The sequence below is a fragment of the Pelobates fuscus genome, chromosome 1 (genome assembly GCF_036172605.1).
Source record: "Pelobates fuscus isolate aPelFus1 chromosome 1, aPelFus1.pri, whole genome shotgun sequence".
Lineage (NCBI taxonomy): Eukaryota > Metazoa > Chordata > Amphibia > Anura > Pelobatidae > Pelobates > Pelobates fuscus.
In genome coordinates, this window is record NC_086317.1 from 85,097,258 (window position 1) to 85,120,131 (window position 22,874).

Consider the following 22,874-nt stretch of genomic DNA (forward strand, 5'->3'; position numbering starts at 1 on the left):
CTAGAATTCTGGATTCTGTCCCACCAGAAAAATGTCCCCATGAGAACATCATTAGACACACTCATGTTAAGCAGAATAAACTCAAGTCATTAAGCCCAACAACAGATCGCTTTAGAAGTACTTTGCTCATTGGAAGTCCTGAGTGGGCCTGTCCAGACAGACTGCCGTGCATCCATTTCAGGCTGAAAGTTGCCATTTTCAGGTGACCTGCCCAGTTTACACACCGGTCTTCTTCTTTCCCGTCCATTGTGGAACATACTTTTAAGTTACTTTTTTTTTTTACCAGCAGGGTAAAATGTATGTTGCTCCCCCTTCCCAAATTGTAGAATTATTTTTGTGTGATTGTGTGTCAATCCTTACCCCCAATTCTCTTTTGTTAGGGAAACTAGACACATACTCACTCACACATACTTAATTTAAAAAAATAAATAAAAATTAGGTAGACCAAACCTCCCTTTTCTTACCTTGACTAGGAGAGATGGAGTGGATCACTATCCATTGGGTAGCTGCCGGGATCTCTCTGCAATCATTGTCCAGCCCAAAACATTACATAAAAATCCTGCATTCGAACACCAACACTTCACACAAACAGTACAACCGCATTTAAAAGCCAAAGTTATGTACAAACACACTGCTGTATTCAAATGCAAACATTATACTGCTCACAAATAGAACCCTGCAAGGATGGGCAAATGGTAGACCCCAGCTCGCATAGCATTGAGGGAGTTGTACGACAGATGAGGATTTTTTTTGGTACATATTTTGGTTGTTACATCTTTTGGCCCCTGTTGCACCAGAGGGGTTCCCAAATAATTTCTCTGAACATTAGTTATGCCATTGGTCACATCCCAAGTTCCAATAGCTGTGCAGTGTGTACTCACATCACATCGGCACTCTGCCTGCTCTGTGCACCCATTGTCCCACCACACCGTGGGTATGCCCCTGGTTATAACCTGTGCTGACCCACGCACCCACCTGTTCCATGTCCAAACCTCCACTTATTTGAAGGTATGCCCTTTCAAAACCAACCCTAAGTCCCCTCTAAGTGGTAACGTTTAAATCCGAGTAGTTTTTTTTAAAGAGATCTGATGGTGGTGCGCTTTTTCTAAACACATTGTGATTATCACAACCAAATGATGCTCGATATTTTAAGTATGCAGTTCTCACAACAGCATTTTAAGTGAATACAGTTTTAGTTCGCTATTAGAATGTGTAAGTTGCAGGTCACCTTATTGGTTATATTGTAAAAATGTACATAGACTAGGAAAGCATTTTGCTAAATAAACATGAAGTATAATTTTATATGTATGTATATTAACACATATGTGCTTTTCACGTACAAGGTAGATAGACTAAAAACTGAGGCTTAGTCATTTGCTCTTCTATTCCTCTCTCTTTTTTTATTACATGCAAATTTGCCTGGGGCGAGCTAAGCTGATATAATAATTGGCTCACACAGTCATCTGCCTGCCTTATTTGAAACTGATGTAATCTCAGATGTATTTCAACATCCTTTTTTTATGAATCCTTTTCACTTCTGACATGTTTCGCTGAGATAGTTCTCAGACTACAGCAGCAGCACGCTGATGTGCTTCAGTAGTAAGGTAAAGGGAATCGGTTTGCATCTTCTACAAGCATTTTAGAACTCATGCGTGAAATCCAAAGTAAGACAAGAAGAGAAATCTTTTGCCCCGGCTCATCTATTTAATGCGGCTTGTTACTGGAGACAGCCGGCTTGGATATTCCAACTGGAACACTGCGAGGATTGGGTCTCTTTTACGATACGTGCGCATCTCCGTGGGTTTTGTCCCATAACAAGTTTCCTCCGCCAAAAGGAGCACAGCTTGAATATCCCAGGACACCAGGCACCGGTAAGTGTCCCCCATGCACAGGACAGACTTTAATGGAAAGATAATAACATTTTCATTTAAATTAAATGACCGTTTGTAATGCAGAAGCAAATGCAGTTGATGTGAATATTATTTGGCGTGCTGATTTAGATTAATGCCGTATTAATCTAAATTTTGAATTGGCTTTATTTTATATTAAAATCCATCTACAACAGATAAGACAGAAACGGACACTACTGGAGAATGCAACTTACTTAAGCAGTGGCTTTAGGAGTGATTTTTGCATATATTCAACTTTTCCTTCTGTTACTCTCTGATGTTATTCTCCTGCTATTATAGCGATTTATTCATATTATGTTTAGATAAACAGAAACAGATATGATACATAGATATTGAAAGAGAGAGAGAAAGAGAGAGATAACATTACTGACAAATAAAACAAGCACCTCTCTGCTGTAAATATTATGTTCATCTGGCTTTTTCTCTTTTGCATCCATCATATTTTTACCCTAGGCACACAGGCATCAGGTTACTAAACATGAGTGTCCCAGTTCTTAGTTATTTCCTTCTATCTATCTATCTATCTATCTATCTATCCATCTTTCTATCTATCTATCTATCTATCTATCTATTATCTATCTATCTATCTATCCATCTTTCTATCTATCTATCTATCTATCTATCTATTATCTATCTATCTATCCATCTTTCTATCTATCTATCTATCTATCTATTATCTATCTATCTAGCTATTTTACTATCTATCTGTCTATTATCTATCTATCTAGCTATTTTACTATCTATCTATCTTTCTATCTCTATCTATCTCTATCTATATATCTGTATCTATCTATCTAGCTATCTATCTGTATCTATCTATCTATCTATCTATCTATCTATCATCTATCTATCTGTATCTATCTATCTATTATCTATCTATCTCTATCTATCTATCTGTCTATCTATCTATCTATCTATCTATCGTTTTCTATCTATCTATATGTCTGTCTGTCTGTCTTTCTATCTATCTGTCTTTTTCTATCTATCTATATGTCTGTCTGTCTGTCTGTCTATCTATCTATCTGTCTGTCTGTCTGTCTTTCTATCTATCTGTCTGTCTATCTATCTATCTATCTGTCTGTCTGTCTGTCTGTCTGTCTGTCTATCCATCCATCTATCTAATCGTCTGTCCACTTTTCTGTCTGTCTCCTCATAATTTCTCATTTTATGTCTTCTTTTTTTCTTTATGCACGTTCTTGTAAACTACTAAATGATGCTTGATTATTGTTTTTAGAGAGCACTTCTAAAATATTGCTTTTTATACGCATTATGCATTCCTCACCGTGCAAGTTTAAGTTAATGTTTGTACTGCTAAAGTCAGTCAGTAATAATGTGTGTCACCATATTTACAAGGTATATTTACACAAAACAGGTATTAAATCTGTGCAGCTCAGTAATGCTAGCACACTATTGATCTACAGTCAAAAAAGATATTACCAGTGCCACATATTATTATTATTATTATTTTATTATTTAGATAGCGCCAGCAAATTCCGTAGCGCTGTCCAACGGGGGGACTAACAGACACGTAATTGTAACCAGACAAATGGAGCTTACATGCTAGAGGGAGTGGGGTATAGGGACACAAAGGGTATAAGCAAGAGTAATGAAATAGGTTGAAAGAAAAGTATTCACTGAGAATTTAGTAGGTTATTTTTGACAGTTGCAGGAGAGGAGTCATGGGGAGGGTGGGGGGATATAATCCCGCTAACAGTTTAAATGATAAATCATGTGAAACAATACATTTATTTGAGCACAACTTAATTACTGGTAAGAGTGCGAAAGACATTCACATGTCATTTCAGAGTTCAGAGTATGATAGAGGATATGTTATTAAAAAAAATAAGCAAACCACAATGGGATTTATTCGCTAAACTGGATTAGGAAAAATCAACAATAGGTGTCTTTGAAAAATGTTCCAACTTTCGCCTCGGATGCTTGTAATTGGAAATTCCCTTGTCAGTGTCCAGTTAAGTGAATAAACCCTATTTTAAAAGTATCGGTACTTTTTACTGCACGTTAAATACTGCTCTGTACCTGGTGAAGGTATCTCTGGCATTCAAAGAATTAAGACAAAAAAAAAGTACGGACAATAGTTCACTTTTCCATCAGAGTGACAAGGACGTAGGCGCATTTTCCGACTAGTGGACAAAATTTATATCCAGGGCGAGTTCTCTAAGACCGCATAATATTGTAGCATGTGAGAAAGAATGCACAGCTTCATCCCTGCGTAATATTATGTAATAATACACAATGGGATTTACCATTAAACAAGAATTAGCGATGAATTGACAAGAACATTGCAACATTTAAGGCCTAAAAATAAGATGAATTGGAAAAATTCTTCAACAAATATATTTTTTTATAACTCGTTTGGTTTTCAGTTAGTTTTTGTAGTACATTGATTAAAATAGAGAGAAAAAAAAGTTTTGTTTTGTGGTTTGCAATTTCAACCTTTAAGATGTTTCTTTATTTTGTGAGAATGTCCTTCTTTACATATTGTGCACATTGCTACGGATGTGTCCTCCTGATTGCATTTGCTGGAGATGCACCCTATCATAGTTATTCACTAAAGTGAGAACTTAAGGTCACAATAGTCAAACTGAAAGCATTCTCCTACAGTTATTCTGTAAGTTTGGCTACTCTGGCCTTAAATTACCTGTTTGTTTCTCACACAAATTATTTCAGCGTTACAATTTAATTAGGTAGGGACCCAGAGCACCGTATGCACCTTACCTATACTTTATTTTTTTAAGTTAGGGTTAAACCCAAGCTGGTGAAAAATGAACAAACAAGCATATAAAAAAATAACTCAGATTGGACAAAATATAATATAGTTTGCACAATGAGTTTTCTGCAGTTCAGCTATTTCGGACTACATTTCCAAATAAGTATTTAGTAATTGGCCCTTATATAATCTGATGAATAGTAAAGGATATCAGGATAATGAAATAGCATTGCAAGATCATCATTTGTTAAAAGGAGCAGAAAGGTTTCATCAAGATCAGAATGTCATCTTTAACTATAGTAGAAGTAACCAAAACCTTATATCAAGGTTTAAGCATTTAATATTAAGAAGGTACATGTACCTATCAATAGTTATTCATGCGTTAATATGTTACTATTAGTAACTTAAAGAGGCACTATAGTATTAGGAATATAAACACTTATTCCAAATGCATTATTGCCCTATTACCTATTTAGATTATTGCCTTTTCCGCATGCCTGTGTAAAGGAAAAATAGCAGATTTACTAACCTTTCTTCCTGCAGTGCTTTGGTCTCAAAATGGTCATTCCATCACACTGGCTGAGATCATCAATCTTGATGATCTCAGCCAATTCGATGATTTTCCAATGCTTTGCCAATCAGCATCTCCTCATAGAGATACATCGATTAAGGCATCTCGAAGGGAGCGTTGTGCATCTCCATACAGGCCATCGAGACACAGAGCATGACCTAGTCCAGGTAGTCCTTCTACTGGCTGTCCAAGTGACAGCCACTAGAGGTGGATTTAGGCAGCAGTGCAAACACTGCCTTTTCCTTGAAAAGGAGACACTTTCAATGTTCACCCTCCAGTGACAGACTATATGCCGCAGAACCACTACATTTAATGGTACTCCTTCTATTGACCTCAGAAGGATGGTTGGCTATTGAAGCCCTGCCAGGAATCAAACCTGCAAAATTCTTAAATACTGTAGATAGAACCCTGTCTACAGAGTTACCTAACTGAAATTGTTACAGCAGGTGTTTATTCCAAAATGACAGATTAGGAGTCCAATGATCAGACTCCCGGACAAATTCTAAAAAAGGGAAAATAATAATTTTTATTATTTAATGTACTGTTATCCTTTAATATAATTCTGAACGAATAATGGATGTTTTTACCTGCCAAATGTAACCTAGTCAAGTTTGAATTATGACTTAATGATTATATTTTCATAATTATTTGTTTCTTGAATTCAATTAACATATCTTATCTTCATAAATTGGGAATGTACGGTGTTTGCACTAAGCAAAACTAAATTGCAAAATTAAGACCACAATTCCTGTAATATTATAATGAATCCTGCAAGATTGTTGCAAAATGTATAGATATAATTGCACATATTAAAAGCTCCTCTGATGTTAGAAAAAGGTGTATTTTATTTTTTACCATGTTTGGCACAAGGTAGCATGCTGACGTAACATTATATACGGTAGTTCACTAGGTTGGTACACACAGAGTTATGCAAAGTCACTCAGAGTTATTCGCTAAACTATGATTTGTTGGTAATTCACCACATAGCTTGCAAATTAGCCTACCTGATAACAAACTTCAAATTCAGCTATATTGTCCTCTAATTTGCAATTTCTTGCTGCTTCGTGAGTATAGTATGACATAGACATCAGAAAAAATGGGCAGAGTGTGATATTTGCTTTTTTCCTCCCACTAGTTCTTTAGATAACCCATTAATCATAACATTAGTGCAATATTTCCTCTGAATGATTGCAGTTCTTGGATTACCATCCTTCCTCAAAATGATGTGTTTTTTTCTTTCAAATTAGAATTTAACCTTTCCTATGTCACCATACTCTGAGTGCATTGGACTGATCTGTGTCCAGCCATTTTGTAGGAAAAAAAAATGATACTCAAATGACAGAAGCAGCAGACCTCTACTTGCCTATAAACCAGTCAGTTTCTCTAATGCTAGCTGAGTCACTACATATCAAGATCTGTTAGTAAAATATCCTGCGATCTTTATCAACGAAAGTAAAACCACTGAAGGTTTATTTCATAAATGAAAATGAAGTCAAACAGAGAGCAGCTGTCTTCTTGCAAGAGTTGTGTAAACAAATTGTACAGAACAGATATTTCTGATAACTAGGGTACAAGATGTGCAAAGTGTAGTCATTTATAATAATGCAACCTAATTATATCTAATATAATCTTGTAGCTAGTATGACATCTAGAGTAATATGGAGTGATAATAAATGTTGAGACACTGCAACCCATGTAACTTTTCCAAAACTGTGACAGCTAACTCGTGTCTTGATGTTTAGACAGCTGAAACACCTTTTCTTTGTAATGCTGCATCAACATATTTCAGAATTGTTTGTTCTTCAAAACAGAAACAGAGATTATTTCTACAGAAGGGCTTTTATACAGTAATCAAGGGCTTTTTGCGATCAATGTGTACATCTTTAAAACAGAATTGTCACGGCCTAGAATTTATAAAATTGTGTTAACTTAAAGGGATACTATAGTGCTAGGAATACAAATCGGTATTCCTGGTACTATATTCCCCCTGGTCCCACCCTCCCTTTCCTCTCCCCCCAGTCATGTAAGGATTACCCGATTCTAGCGCCGATCTCCCTCGGCACTGGGTCGGCCCCCTGCCTCCTTCTATGCCACCCAATGAGGGGGGCAAGCTAGCTCATGCACAGCATCACAGCATGTGCATTAGACCCTCCCTGTAGGAAAGCATTGCTGCAATGCTTAATATTGGGGATTTAACTGATGCTGGATAACCTAATGCAGAGCGTGAGTCGGCCAAAGTCGCCTAGCAAGCAGGAAGTGCCCCTAGTGGCTGTCTGACTGATTATTCCTACAATGTAATCATTGCAGTTTCTCAGAAACTGCAATAATTAACATTGCAGGGTTAAGGGGACAGGGTCACTGCACCCGGACCACTTCAATGAATACTCTAAGGGTGACGGCAGAGTTGCATTTAGCATTTTTCTACTGAGGCCCATTTTGTAGTACTTTAAACACAGTGGTCTATATTAAACTAACTGTGAATTCATGAGATGATACATATGATTTTAATGGTATCTTTTGGAGCTGTTCATCTGTTCCAGTAAAACTTTCCAAGCTTTCCATTTGGTAAAAATGTCTCAATTATAATCACTCTAAAGTCTATCCTGCAAAAAAAGAATAATGAAATTAAAAAATCAATCTAGATTATAGATACAGATGTATTTTATTGAAAGTAAATGTTTTACTCATAAAGTGGGGTATAGAAAGGGCTTGGATCTCCAGAAATCCTACTGACCAGTCGGATACCAGAAGATAACTTCCCTGTTCCCACCTATGAATTATGGCATCGGTCAATAATAATAAGATCGGGAGCTGGATGGTTAATGAAGCATGGGAGTCAATAAAACAGCAGAGATCTTGTGGACCAAATGTTTATAGGAATGAGAAAAGTACTTCCTCTCATCGTTTGTGCTTGCAGGGTCTGCCAGATTCCCCAGACCTTCCGTACCATTTGTCTGGTTAGATATGGGTGGTAAATTTTTAGACTAGGGCATCCTTCGGCACTCCATATGTTGTGGACTACATCTCTGCTGATGCTTTGCCAGCATTGTAGCTGTAAGAGCACTTTGAGAAATGTAGTCCACAACATCTGGAGTGCCTACCCAAGGACTAACTAATTGCTGGTGAGTGATCAGCACTCTGTGGTGGTACAGTGCCCAAAAATAAATTATAGTGACTCCGTGTGATTGGCTGGAATGTGCGATAGCGTTCAGCATACATATTTTTTACTTTCTTATAAGAGTTTGAAGGTGCGTTATATGAATAAACAAATCACCTTCAGGGGTATAAGAAAATATTATAGTGAAAATTATTTCACCAATATCTTGGATTAGTTATGAGCATACGATCAAATGACTATTGTGAGAAGATTGGGGCAGAGAAAAATTAATTAAAAAAACACTCCCTTAATAAACTGGTAGTTTATTGTGCAAGTTTGATGTTTTACTCATTAGGTAGTCAGTCACTAAATTAAGAGTTATGGTGAGTAAAACTGAGTAAAACAGCCAAATTTCCCAACTCTGCTATTTTTGGCCTCGATTTTGTAACTCACAACTCGCTGTTTAGTAAATAAATCTTTAAATGACTGTCTGGAAAACAATACAAAGCTTAAACGACACTAAATGTTCCTTTCTAATCACTCTGTGTCCATTTTCTGGATGATACGTAGGCTGTGAGGAGTGGTAAAAGTCAGATAATCCGGATGTGAATAAGTGAAATAATTAATATGTCTATATTTATCAGTTACCCACAATGCAGTGGATTCTACAAGTGAATCATAAAAGCTATTTGCTGGCTTGAATTTAGTAAGCAAAAAGGAGTTTCTTCATTATTTTTTATTCCTTTCAGAGGCACTCATAATCCGATGGATGCTAACAGAAGTCTCATATAATTTGATCTAATGGAATCGGATAAGGGCGAATATTCTCCCCTGGATAAAGAGATGGTGAACTCTCAGTCCGGTAAGTCAAAGTTCCATTAAGAATGTTCTATAAAGTTTCAAAAACACTATTTTTTTTCAATTATGTCTTTAAATAATGTGTTTGACTTTACAGAGAACATTTGTACAATGGGTTACCCATTTATAAGTGATCAAACCACTTGTTTTCCTATTATACACATTTTGGTGTTGTAAACATTTAGGTGTCGGAGTCCGGTCTTCAAGAATGGGGAGCAGCAGACTAGGGCTGCTAAGGCTAGATTGTTTATCCCTGTTCCCTCTAAGAATCCATTGCTACTACATTGGGAAGCCACCGTGACATAATTATCTATTTCAGTTTCTTTAAGCTACAATCTAGGGTACCAGAAAGCAGATCAATCAGTTTTCCAATCTAGAGCATATTAATCATTGTATGCTGACTTAACATTACATAAATATCAAAAGGTTTATACAAATTTTTATTCCAACAACAAAAGACAGGATCAGCAAGGTTTATCAGTGAGTGAATAACATGATTTATTACCTGCTAAAATCCATTTCTGAATTCCAAGTGTGAATTACGGTGCCTAAAAGGGAAAACGATTCTGCAAATATTATACATATCATACTGAGAGGAGGTTAACATGTGTGCTAATCATATTAAGAGATTTTGGTCTTTTGGGATCTAGGATAACTAACATTTTTTCACCTTGCTAATTCTCCATTTCTAACAGGATTCCCTTGTTTGCATTGCAAGCCATGTGACTGTGAGCTAACATACAACATAGTCTCTTTTGTTCCCAGCCTTAGCAAAAGCACAAAACAGACAGGGGTCTGTTGAGTTACCTGTTAGATCAACTGACATTACAAAAAAACCCTTCTTACCATTCGCTCAACATACATTGCATTTAACTGGTAATATTGAGTGATTAGGTAGTTGAGGTTCTAGCAGTGACAGCTAAGTTTGAAAGTATCGAGAGTTATATCTACATTTCCCCTGATGATAGCCAAAATACATTATTGGAAATATAGACCAGAGTGCAATTATCTAAAAGAAACACAATGATCACTCCTTATATGTGAGGTTTCTAGATCCACCATATTTTCAGGGACACATATCATGTATACATATTGATGGGCAGTACATAAAAAGGGTTGCCCTGTAGTAAGTATATTTTAGAAGAAGGTGTATAAGATGAAGTAATAAGGCTATGAAGAATCCTTCAGAATATGCATTATACATACTGCGGGGCAACCCTTTCCATGCATTTTCATAAATATGAAGAAATTATATGTGTCCTGGAAAACATGATGGATCTGGTAAACCTATTTGCTAAACCTACATGGATATATACACAAATAAAAAGCTGCACATCCAGGAGTTGAAACATCACCAAAACATACCACAGCTTCTTCCAACACATTTCGTCCTAAGGACTAGCTTGGAAATAAATAACAGAATCGCCATAAAAGCAAACAAATGTACATGATGTATATGATGTACAAATGTAAATAAAAGCAACGTGTTTGATGTGACATTGGTGTGCCCAGAAATTAGTTGAAACATGGTGGCACAGTAGACAAGGTGGACTGACATTTGGTGCCATCAAATTAGATGTTTTAGCATCAATCTCAATACAATTTGGAAAGCTGGCCACCGTTAACAAAGGGGCAAACAAATAAAGATGTTAGTTTATTAAAGCAATAATACAAGTGTAATAAATTTATGCAGATCAAACACTTGACGTTTGTGGTATCACACTACACCACCTATAGCTACTCCTGCAGTCATCCTTAGGCCCTGTCCCTCGAGGCAGTCATCATATTCTAAATAGACAACTCATGCATCTGAATCGAGCTGATTTGCCAAACCCAACATTAGGCATACAGCTTATACCCTAGGGCCAAGCCAGACTTGTATCATGTTATAGTCTGTTTAATTGTATCTAGATTAAGGATGTGTCTGTATAAGATGATTAATGTGATAAACTAAAGTACATTATTCTAGGTCAGTAATATCTAACCCATGCCTCCCAATATTTTAAATGGACAAAGGGGGGACACTTCAATTTTAAGGTCTAAGTAGGGGGTGAACTGGGCGGTGCTGTTTTGAGAAATGTTTTGCGACTTACTAATAACTATTTATGCAAATAAAATTTAACAATATGAAGCTCTTACAAATAAGGGATATTACAATAGGAAAGGGGGGCAGAGGCATTCAGGACCAAAATAGAGACTGTCCCTTCTTTACCCATCTGCTCACAACAACATATACAGGGGTTTTCACTAAAAGTGAGAATTGTCAAGAATTTGAATTGAATTTAAAAGTTTAGCCCAAAATAGCTGAAATGGTAGCATATCTGACTTTTTTTTTTTAATTCACTTCAATCCCCCAACAATTCTTGATTTAGTAAATAACCCTGATAGTTTAGTGAGTAAACCTAAAAAAAAAATATTTAATGCATGATAGGTATTTTGCTAAATAAATGTTACACATGTATTAAGCCAGAGCTAGATGCAATCGTTAAAAAAAAACAATCTTTACATCTATAGAATGAGATCTAATGGTCAGGTTTCAGCTTGTACTATCTCTGGAATTTGGTTAGAAGAAATATTACATTCTGCCCATACACTTCTGTTTTCCTGGGACCATTCATTGGGGACACATGAGAAAGTGATATCATAAGAAATAGCAATTCTGTATTCTATAGTGCTTTATTGACATACAGACATATCATTATGTTGCATAATTTGTGAAATGGAAATTTAAATCGATAACAGCTTAGTTCTAAATTCTAAAATAATTTTCAGAAATTTCAGAAATGTTCAAACATTAGTATTACCTAAAGTAAAATATGTAAAGGTCAAATTTCATTTTACCCTGTCAATCAGCTTGTTATGGGATTGCCTATATTCCTCCAATATATAAAGCTCTATCAAGTTTGATCAAAATCAATTCAAAATCAATAAGAACGAATAACAGATGCATAAAGAATGTGTTGCAAAAACTTCCAAAGTCTGCTTAATGTGAAACTCTATGAATGGGAAGAAAAATAAGAGCCAAATAAATTAATCTTGAAAACTGAGCTGGAGAAGGATTCAAGTCCTACTATTTTGGTCTAAAATCTGCGATTTCTTGTATTGCTGATAATTCACAGTTTAGCGAATAACTCAGTGGGGTTTCCTTACTAAACACCAAACTGCAGTGATTTGAAAATTGAATTTCAAAACTTAGGATAAAAATTGCCAAGTTGTGACTATAGCAGAGTTGGAGCATTTTCCCAGTTCAGCAATTTTTAACAAAATTTAGCAATAACCTTTTCAGTTCCCTTGAATTTAGTGTCTAGGGTACAAACCCCTGTGATATGAATAAGACGTTGGTAAATCTTGTTGTATTTGTTCACTGCTGAGTCATACATATTAAATGTACAAACAGATGTTATCATAAACATACAATATTCAATGATCGTGGGGTTAAAAATGTTAAAGAAAGAAATTATATTAACTCTTACATTCCAAAACCTTGCATACAGTATTATTATTATTATTATTGCCATTTATATAGCACCAACAGATTCCGTAGCGCTTTACAATATTATTAGAGAGGGAATTTAACTATAATTAGGACAATTACAAGAAAACTTACAGGAACAATAGGTTGAAGAGGATCCTGCTCAAATGAGCTTACAGTCTATAGGAGGTGGGGTATAATACACATGGGCATGATTGCATTTTGAATATTGACTCTGATCAGTCCTTCAGCCATGCATGCATGTCGTTTTTTTTGGTTCAAATGGAATAAGCATAATTATAGTGTTTGATTCTGTGACAAAAATCTTAATTGTGTGTGCAATATTTGATAATCAATTTGAAGTATAGGAAGGTAAAGGGTATTATACACTATGCACTACATCATATTTTGACAAAAAATTTCTGAGAAATGTCACTAGTAATACCGTATAACAAGTAAATTAAGAATTAAACTAGATATCAATTTATATAAATATTTAAGCTTCCATGAACATCTGTAACAAGTTTGGAATTTTATTCCTAAATGTTCAATCTAGCGGTGGACATTATTCATCAAATGTTATACATTCTTACGACAGTAAGAAGTTAAAATTAAGGCCACACTGAAGTTGGCCGAGTATTCTTTATGGCCAGTGGTAGCCCTACTTGTTGCAGAATTCAAACTTAATTAAAGGAAATTTTATGTAAAAAAAAAAAAGGGAGGCATGGAAATTTAATGACTTCCATTTCTCCATAGTTCTTGAAATGGTTGTTTAGATATCTTAAAAGTTTTATAATCAATGTTCTCATCAGTAAGGGAAGGCTTACTCCACATATTTAGCCCAGATTTATGATGCATAGAGGAGTACAGAAATGATTGCTGGTGAGAAATGTCATTTATTAAAGCAGGAATTTTGTAACGCCAAGCAACAGAAATGAATGCACAGTTAATTGGGTGCACGTCTGCCAAATTACTTGACGTCTCCGGCACGATAAAGATCTATACCTTAATCTTTTATACCTCATTTATCAACAGAGTACATTTCAGCATCCTGAAATGGGTCAGCAAAGAACTATATTGGTTCTACTATGCCAATGAGTAACCAGTCTCCCAGGCTAAGCATTAAAGGGACAGTCTAGGCACCAAAACAACTTCATCAAAATTAAGTTGCTATGTGCCAAGAGGCCTCCAGGGGCACTCATCTCACTGCTTCTGAAATTTTACTTTCAGGAAGCAAGTAGTGCCGCCTGGCAGAGTCTCTGCTGATTGGGTGAAAGCAGACAACTGACGCTCAACCAATCAGTTACTCAGCATTTACAAAACTGGTACATTTCTTTCCAAGCAAGTTTTGAACAAATCAGATTTTGTTACAATTATGAAAAGACAGAAATTGTCTCTCTGGTTCTGCAATACTACTGAACCACTGGATTCAACATGTAGCCCACTTTTCCCTCATTCCCCTTTCGGAATCCAAACGTCCCTCTATCCTTCCCTAATTTCTAATTTCATTCCTGGAATTCAGAACATTGGGTGTGCACGTATATATCACGGAACTTCACAGGAATAATACTAATAGTAATAACAGTAATAGTTATTTGAACTGTTGTATGTTAATGCTCGAGTGGGTAGATAGAAATGCTTAGTCTTGTATTAAATAAATTCCTGTGAAAAGCCATCAGTCATGATGTCGCCTGAATATTCATCTATTAGTCTTGTCCCGTGCCCCTATGTCAAGTAAAGTGCTACAATTCGGCTTTTGAAATGTTGTTAGGTATATGTAGAGGGTTATGTATGATTTAGTAATAAATGCGAAGTTTTATTTTGCAAATGATGAGTTAATCATCACATACAGGCTCGTGACGTATTTATATTGCAAGCACTGTAACTCATCTGCAGCCAGGATCGAAGAATAAATCAGGAAAATAAGAATAACAGTGCAGTCAGTTACTATACACGATATGCCGCATGCTCGTTGCAGACAGTTACTGTATATGATATGACTAAGAAATTATCTATTTTTTTATTTTAATTTTTTTTTGAGAGGCAGGTTAATTACTTTAGTTAATCCTCTCGGTAATTGTTTTAAAATCCTCTTAGTGACTACTTAGCATGAGATAATCAACTTTCCCTTTTAATGTCTGTATGATTATTCTTTTAATTTAATTGTATTTAGTGTACCCTTTATAAATATATGTTTTTGTACCCCCACTGCCATTATCGGAATCAACTAGTAATCCCACTGGATTGTATTGTGACATATTTCAAACATGGCTTCCTCTAGACTTAACAGAATACAATGCCTAATGTATCCCCATACAAAAAAAAAAAAAAATCAATTTGAACTACATGCCACAGAAGACAGATAATTACAGGGCTTAATTTTAGGCGATTCCCAGCAGGTCGGTAGGAGTGACTGAGGATTGGTCGATAATTGATGTTCTGAACAGGTACAGTAGTCCCTGTGTGGAATATCGTAGTGAGAAATAAAAACAAGGGAAAACTGGGTATGCAAGACTTTCATGTGGGTTTAAACCACACCCAAGTATAAAACAAGCTGCCACAGCCAAAAACAGAAACAATTAGGGTGGAACATGGGACACGCCTTTGTAGTAAAGAAAGGAAGATGGCACACGATCCCTAAGTGAACTGAAAGTGGAATAGGCAGTTTATTTTTTAAAAGATGGATCAGGAAGAATTTAGAAACATGAAACAATGAAGACCACTCATCAAAGCCCAACCTTATGACCAATCTGCTATTAGTTTCATGTAGACATGTTAGAACATTGCACGTCAGTCACGTTATGTAGAAGACACAAAATCTGGGATAGGTGGCAAGAGTCATTTTTTTTTTCTTCACAGAAACATTTATTTATTTATTTATTTGGAAAATATTTTACCAGGAAGGATACAATTAGATTTTTTTCTCGTTTTCAAGTATGGACTGGGGCCACAAACACTGCATTGTTACAATAGGGTACAATATAATGTAAAATGTTGCCATTTATAAAATGTTGCCATTTATTCAGCGAATTGTGCTGAGTTGACAACAGTCGCAAAGCTTTAGTCAGTCTGGCCATGTCGGGAAAAATCCCAGCACTAAACTAAAGTCCCTTAAAGGGATCCTATAGTGCCAGGAAAACAAACCCATTTTCTTGGCACTTTAGGCTCCTGGAGCGCCTCCCCCCCTCCCTCATGCCCCCCTCCCGTGGGGTGAAAGGGTTAAAACCCCTTCAGCCACTTACTTTATTCCATCTAGATGGTGTTTTTAACACTTTAAGGTCAGGAATACATGTTTGCGTTCCTGACCATATAGTGTCCCTTTAATGAGGCAGTTTTGATGTATATATCGTGCCTCTGTATTCTAACTGCTCAATTCTCTGATATTGTGGCGTTAAACCACTTGTTTATGCAGCTCTAGGCACACCTCCCTGCATGTGACTTACACAGCCTTTCTAAACACTTCCTGTAAAGAGTCATCTAATGTTTATACTTCCTTTATTGCAAATTCTGTTTAATTTAGAATTTATTATATCCTGCTCTGTTAATTGCTTGCTAGATCCTGCAGGAGTCTCCTGTATGTAATTAAAGTTAAATTTACAGAGCAGGAGATAACAACTTTTAAAGGAACTTAAATTTGATTAAAAAATTAAACCATTTTATTTTCATGCAGGCTGTGAAAGTCATAGCCAGGGGAGGTGTGGCTAGAGCTGCATAAACAGAATCAAAAGTGATTATTTAACTCCTAAATGGCAGAGAATTGAACATAGAATCCTCAGTGGCGGGATTCAATACACAAAAACTGCTCTATTAAGCTAATGTTGTTTTGGTGTCTATAGTGTCCCTATGGCATAACCGGAAAATTCTCCAAATCAGCTATGCTTCTTGTTTGCCTACTTTACCCTTAAATTTGAAAGTCTCTTTCATTTCCCAACAATTCTCACATTAATAAATAAAAATGTGTGCACAACTCACTCATCCATGAGCAAGCTGTCCAAGGATTTGAGGGTTAGCATGCTTTGAGTGTTGACACCAGACGCAAAATTTGAGAAAAAATATTATCGCCAGCTGACTTGCTTTTTGAAAGTCTATGGAGGCAGCCTTACACACAGCATAACATTTTTTTTTTCTCCAGAGTGACACTTAAAAAAAAAAAAAGAAGAAGACTGCAGGGACAGGACCATACAACATAACTACTTAAGCAAGACAAGGTGATTATGGTGCTTAGAGTGACACTTTAATCGTGTGAATTCCTTCCTCTATCACAGGGTAGAATAACATTGATCTCCATTGGTTGCTTTTTTTTCTTGCTGAGCATAATGGGAGATGTAGTTCAACAATAGCTGGTGAGCTGAGAACTGAAAAGATAGAGTAAAATAGATAAAAGTTGGGGAAAAAATGCATTTCAGCAGTTGATTCTCAAGTCGCCATAAATAATTGCTCAGTGCATATACCCCATTCTTTTATCTGATCCAGATATGTGTCTCAACAATGTATTGTATCTAGGTACTGAAAAGAGAGAACACAATGGCAGACACATAAAAAGCAACTTTTTTTTTATATTTATTGCTCACCTGTGATTCATTTGACATTAATCATACATTTTATTTCATGACCTAATTATTAAAATGTTCCTGTCTTGGGCGTTACTTTAGAACATGCAGAGAGAAAGATAAAAGAGGAACGTGCAATTTTAAGGGTCAAAAAAGATAGGAATATGTTATTTAAAAAAATAAGCAGCTTGTATACAGTATTATATGTATGAATGATCTATAACCAGAATCCCATTGTTCGACCCAGCTATTCTGAATTCAGAGGGACGGTCCAGTTTTGGGCCCCTGCTCTCTCAGTTCAGGTGGGAAACTTTGATGCATACTACTCAACTGTCCCTAAGTTGGTAGGTTTGTAATTTCGAAACTGAGAATAATGATCATCTATAAATTGTTTATGTTAACGATAAGTATGCAGTGCTCAAGGTTATTTCTGAGTTTAGCTCTGATAGCTGGCAGCTCAATAAATACTGGTCCTTGTGCTCCCTAAATGTAATTCCACTTTATGGTGAGGAATGATGGTAGGACATGTGACACGTACCCAGCCTCAGTTCACTCTCTGAGAGTGGCTTATAACTGCATTGATTTCTTATACTTGTTGCTATTATAGGTCAGCCCCTCGTAGCTGTTATCCATGCATCCAGACTTCTATATTTAGGGGCCTATAAAAAAAATGTCAGATGTGGCACACACATTTCAAAGTGAGCCTTTACCATGTACAAACATGTGGATAAGTGAAGTGGTATGTAAGAGTTTGGTGAAAATTGAGGTTATTTGCTTAAAGTTGATATAAATTCACAGCAGCCAAAGACAACACTATATGACTTTTTAATATCCTGCATCTGTCTCGCCTTCATAAGATGCAGATGCTAATACTGTCCATGGATACTGAGAAAGCTTATGCTGGGTAGACTGGCCCTTCTAGATTGTGGTCCTGGAGAGAATAGGTTTTGGGGAAGAAATAAGGGCATTCATTTAGTCGCTCTAAATGTGCCCCACTGCTAGGACTTGGGTTAACAGGTCCATATCGGATACCTTGACACCCCCCATTTTCCTTGACCATAGAGCCCTTCTTTTCCCAGTAGGAGTCAGCCATGTTTCAAGGAGTGGACACAAAGTCACCTTAAAAGCAGACAATGTGCTCTTTTTTGTTGAAAGCCTGGTGCTGACACTAACAAACCTTCTCAAGAAATGAAATATGCATAAATCCGAAATTTCAAACATCACCATACCCTCTGCCCAGGTCGCACTGATACCGTCTTCTTTCCCATTCAAGCTTCACAGCTAAAATACCTAGGTGTCTAGGTTACTCTATTTCTTTATAGCCTTTACCAAAGCAACTTACTTCCTCTACTTCGCACCCTACAAACTGACTTGAAAGCATGGGTGCTTGCCCATGTCTCATTGATGGGGCGTATAAATGTCATAAAAATTAACATCCTCCCAAAGCATTTATATCTTCTGCAAACCATCCCATCAAGATTCCTCAAAGGTTTTTCCAAGCACTTAACTCCTTTATTATCCAGTTTGTTTGGGCAGTGAAAAAGCCAAGACTAAGGCTTCCACACTTATGCCTTTTCAAAATCTAAAGGGAGTTCAGCTCTTCTGTCATCTATCACATATTACAGGGCAGCTCATCTACTTTTCTTAATTGACTGACATGAATCCAGTGGTGGAACTAATGTAGAGAGAGCCCTTTTGCAAAAAAAAATAGTTTTGCCCCCCTCTGGTGCAAGGGTGCCAAAAGGTAGATCCCCATCTATCATATAGCTCCTACAATGCTATGCCAGCTGGGGATCTATTATTTGCCCATCCTTCAGGGTTGAATTTATGAGAAGTGTCTGTGTGTGTTTGAATGTAATAATGTTTTTGTATTGTGTATGTGTGTACATGTGTTTGTATGTACTCAGTGTTGTATTTAGCGCAAGGCTAACAAGGCATTTGCCTTGGGCGGCACTTTCCAGGGGGCGGCAAAAAACGCCACCCCCCAAGTGCCCTGGCAAATTCCTTGTTAGCCTTGACTTATGGGGGCCCAAGAGATGACAAGCTGGCCACCCTTGAGCCCCCCGGGACACCCAGACAGTTTCTATTGCGGGTGGCGAGGGAGCGCTGATCTGCGAGCTCTCCCGGAATGACATCACTCCAGCGCCCCGCATTACTAAGCGGCGTGCAAGGGAGCTGAGCAGGAAAATCAGAGCTCCCGCGCTGAATATCCTGCGCACCCACCCGCCCCCTTGCTTGTCCGCCCTCCATCCTGCATGCCTGTCTGACCTCTATCCTGCACACCTGCCTGCTCAGTGGCCAGCCTAGCTGTCTCACTGGACCCCAGGTAAAAATCCAGAGAGTGTGTGCGTGTCAGTGTTTGTCTGAGTGATTGTGTATGTTTGTCAGATTGTGTCAAATCAGTGACTGTGTGTGTCTGAAAGATTGTGTCAAATCAGTGAGTGTGTGGGTATGTGTGTCTGCCAGTGAGTGTTTGTCTGTGTATATGAGAATGTGTGCAGGTCAGTGAGTGGGTGTGTCTGTGTGTATGTCAGTCAAAGCGTGTGTTAGTCTTTAACAGGAAGAGGTGTGGCCTTCACAGGAAATGGTGGGGTAAATTTTAATTAGGGGGTGCCCGAGTTCCATCATGCCTATTGCAGCACAAACTCAAAATACACCACTGTGTGTACTGCTGCCACTGGCATACAATGGTGTACTTCTATGTAATGTTTGTGTTTGTATGTAGTGTTAGCTTTAAATGCAGGTGCACTATGTGTGTAGTGGTGGTGTTTGCATTAAGGTGTGTTTGTATGTAATTTTGGAATTTTAATACAGGTGTTTATTTCTAATGTTTGTGTTTGATTGCACACTGGTCGCCCCTTAAAACTGGCACTGTAGGCCCTCTCCTACTAGCTTCCCTGTGACAGGAGAATGAGGGGACCCCAGGAAAGCTTCCCAACATCCTCTTATTGGTGCAACCCTCCATGTTTATTTTAATGTTCGACTTTATGCATTTCTTACCTCTATTCCTAAGCCTCTCACCCCAAGTCTGTACAGTCTGCCTTTCAAGAGGTACTCTCTTCACCCCCCTTTGATATCAGAAAAGTCCCTCATCCTCCTCAGCCAGGCTTCTAGGAATTGGTCCTCCCTATGCCTAATAGTGTGGAGTGGAACTTATTTAGTCTATAGTCCAAAGTCTAGTTTCTCTCATGGGCCAATATCATATATAGACATTTGTTTATTTTACTGACCAGCACTGTTAGTTTTCCTTATATGTTTTATTTTAGGTTGAAAGAACCAGCTTTGGTGCATAAGTATTGCCAAGAATGTTTAGCGCTGTTTAGTGAATAACACTTTTTTTTTTTTTTTCACTTTTAAGTTTATTCCATTGCACTTCATTTTTGCCACACTTATTTACTGTTGGTAAGTTTATTGCGCACCCTTTTTATGCATTTTATGTTGTTCCGGGCAGTTGCCTGGGTTCTGGTCTATATTTTGTGCCTGTTCTCAACAGTGGTGACCTACTATAATGACAAGTGAGACCATTTTTGGATTCTTTCCCATGAGTTTAGAATCACTGTTTTAGATACAAACACTTATTGACAAATAAAGAGAGATTATCAAGACAGCTGTAATGCAATTCCAGGCCGGCATTTTAATTAATCAACTGGTTCTCCCCAGTTTGGTGCACCTATTTTGGCTTTTAGTTTTAGTACACTTTGCATTGCTTTTTTGGGGGTCTTTGTCCTTTATATACATTACGAACAACTGAAGGAGCTCTTATTGCTCTACAGAGTTGGACAACACAGATGGCAAAGTGCTAGAGTGGGACTGTGTCGTGAGTCTCCCTGGTTCCTATGGGTCCAGGAAGGAAACAAAACAAGATATTGTCTAAGTAGAGGCTCTTTGCCAGAGGTTCCTTATCCATGCAAAACTAATGAATCAGCTGCTATGATCCGGCATTGCCACGCTTGCTTCTCAGCTTTCATTGTCTCACCTCTTTACACTCACTGATAGACTTTTCAGTAGTGACTTGGTAATCAGAGCACAGAGATGTCATGCAACATTTACAAAATGCGGTAACAATATAGGCCATTTGTCAAAGGCGTTTTTCCAGCTGCCGATATTCAATACTAAAAGGTGAGCTTTAGACTTTCCTGCCATGCAAAACATATCTATCTTCCTAAACAGATTGGTCCAGTTTAAATAATTTTAAAAAGGCTTTGTAGGTGTTAGAATTTGAAGTCCTCGTTCAAGTTAAATGTTAATACCCCATGTCCATTAGCTAAGCTTCTACTCACTGGTATCAAAGGTTCACTTCTTAGACCTTTTGACAAAATACAAAAGCAGGATTAGCGTACCCTGCCTTCAAGTACATAGTAAATTATCCATAAAAATACATATTCCTTGTAACTCTAATATTGCAACCCCATGGCCTATAATGTATTATTTAGGGTATTACCACTGAACAGTAACAGAAAAAATGGTTTAACTTAAATTTATGTAAACATTCTTCAACAGGAAAAAAAATGTAATTCTTGTTGGCTCTTTTCACTTTAATGTAAACATTTAATTTTTTTGCCTATCACAGTTATACTAGTAAAGCAAATTAAAGGGATACTATGCGTGCCAGGAATAGCTTCCTCCCCTTCCCTCGCACCCTCCCCCCACCTCCCCAGTGAGTGAATAAAGGGTGAAAAATACTTATTTTTTTTAATTACCTGATCCCAGGTAAGTAAATTTACCAATATCCCTTGGCACTGGGTCGCAGCTCCTCCTCCGTCCGGCTATGAGCGGGTGCTAATGTGTATGCGCACGCATCAGACCTCCCTATAGGTAAACAACAATGCTTTCCTATTGAGAAAAATCTGGCGCTGAATGTCCTCATGCAGAGCATGAGGACATCCAGCGTCGGTTACTAGACCAAAGGTCCATTTGGATCCAGGAAGCACCTCCAGTGGCTCTGTGGGAGACAGCCACTACAGGCAGACTTCAATGAGCTCAAGTGGTCTGGGTGCCTATTGTGTCACTTTAAGAACATTTGGGATGTAGATATGATCTTGATGGACAAACAAGTAAAATCAGTGCATGACAAGATTTTGGAAGGTAAGGAGTATAAAATGGTCAAAAGGTAGATCAGAGCTTGTTGTAAAACTTCAGGTGCCATGGTGCGTTGCCACATTGGAGTTCATGTAAATCGAGACATTTGGGGATTCGGTAAAAGGGGGCAGTCCAGAGATACATTACTGGCATGCTTGGGGGGCAAGTCCATCCATAGTACTGGCAGGTCAGCCAAGTGTGAATACACACAGTTTGTTTAAAGTACATGGTCCTAGTGGTCTTAGACGACTGGAAGCACTTCTAGGGATGTTCTCACGGTACACTTTTTGGAACAGCAGGACACCAGGTAACAAACCTGGGAAGGTGTGAAAGGACTCGGGAATGAAATTGGGAATGACCCACCAAAATTGGGATGATTTGGAATCCTGAAAGTTCAACAACAAGTATGGGCTAACACTGTTGTCCACCACATGTGTTCACTTCACAGCATGCAGAGGTCTGAGAACTTAACAGTAAGTTGTGGAGACTTGAGAACTAACTTGCAACATACAGAATAAAGTAAAAGAGTTGAAAAAAATTAAACTAAACACTTCAACTCATTGAAGTGGTCTGGGTGCATATTCCCAGGTCCATTAACCCTGCAAAGGT

At 37.5% G+C, this 22,874-nt stretch overlaps 1 protein-coding gene across 2 annotated transcripts in view; it reads left to right on the forward strand.

The window, feature by feature from the left end:
• Positions 1-1,554: 1,554 nt before the first annotated feature.
• Positions 1,555-22,874, forward strand: part of FOXN1 (forkhead box N1) — a 63,285-nt gene continuing 41,965 nt past the window's right edge. For both annotated transcript variants that reach the window (XM_063449958.1, XM_063449959.1), the window contains exons 1-2: positions 1,555-1,871; positions 9,056-9,168. In XM_063449958.1, coding sequence (XP_063306028.1) covers positions 9,108-9,168 — 61 coding nt within the window. In that variant the 5' untranslated portion in view covers positions 1,555-1,871; positions 9,056-9,107. The remainder of the gene's footprint in view (positions 1,872-9,055; positions 9,169-22,874) is intronic.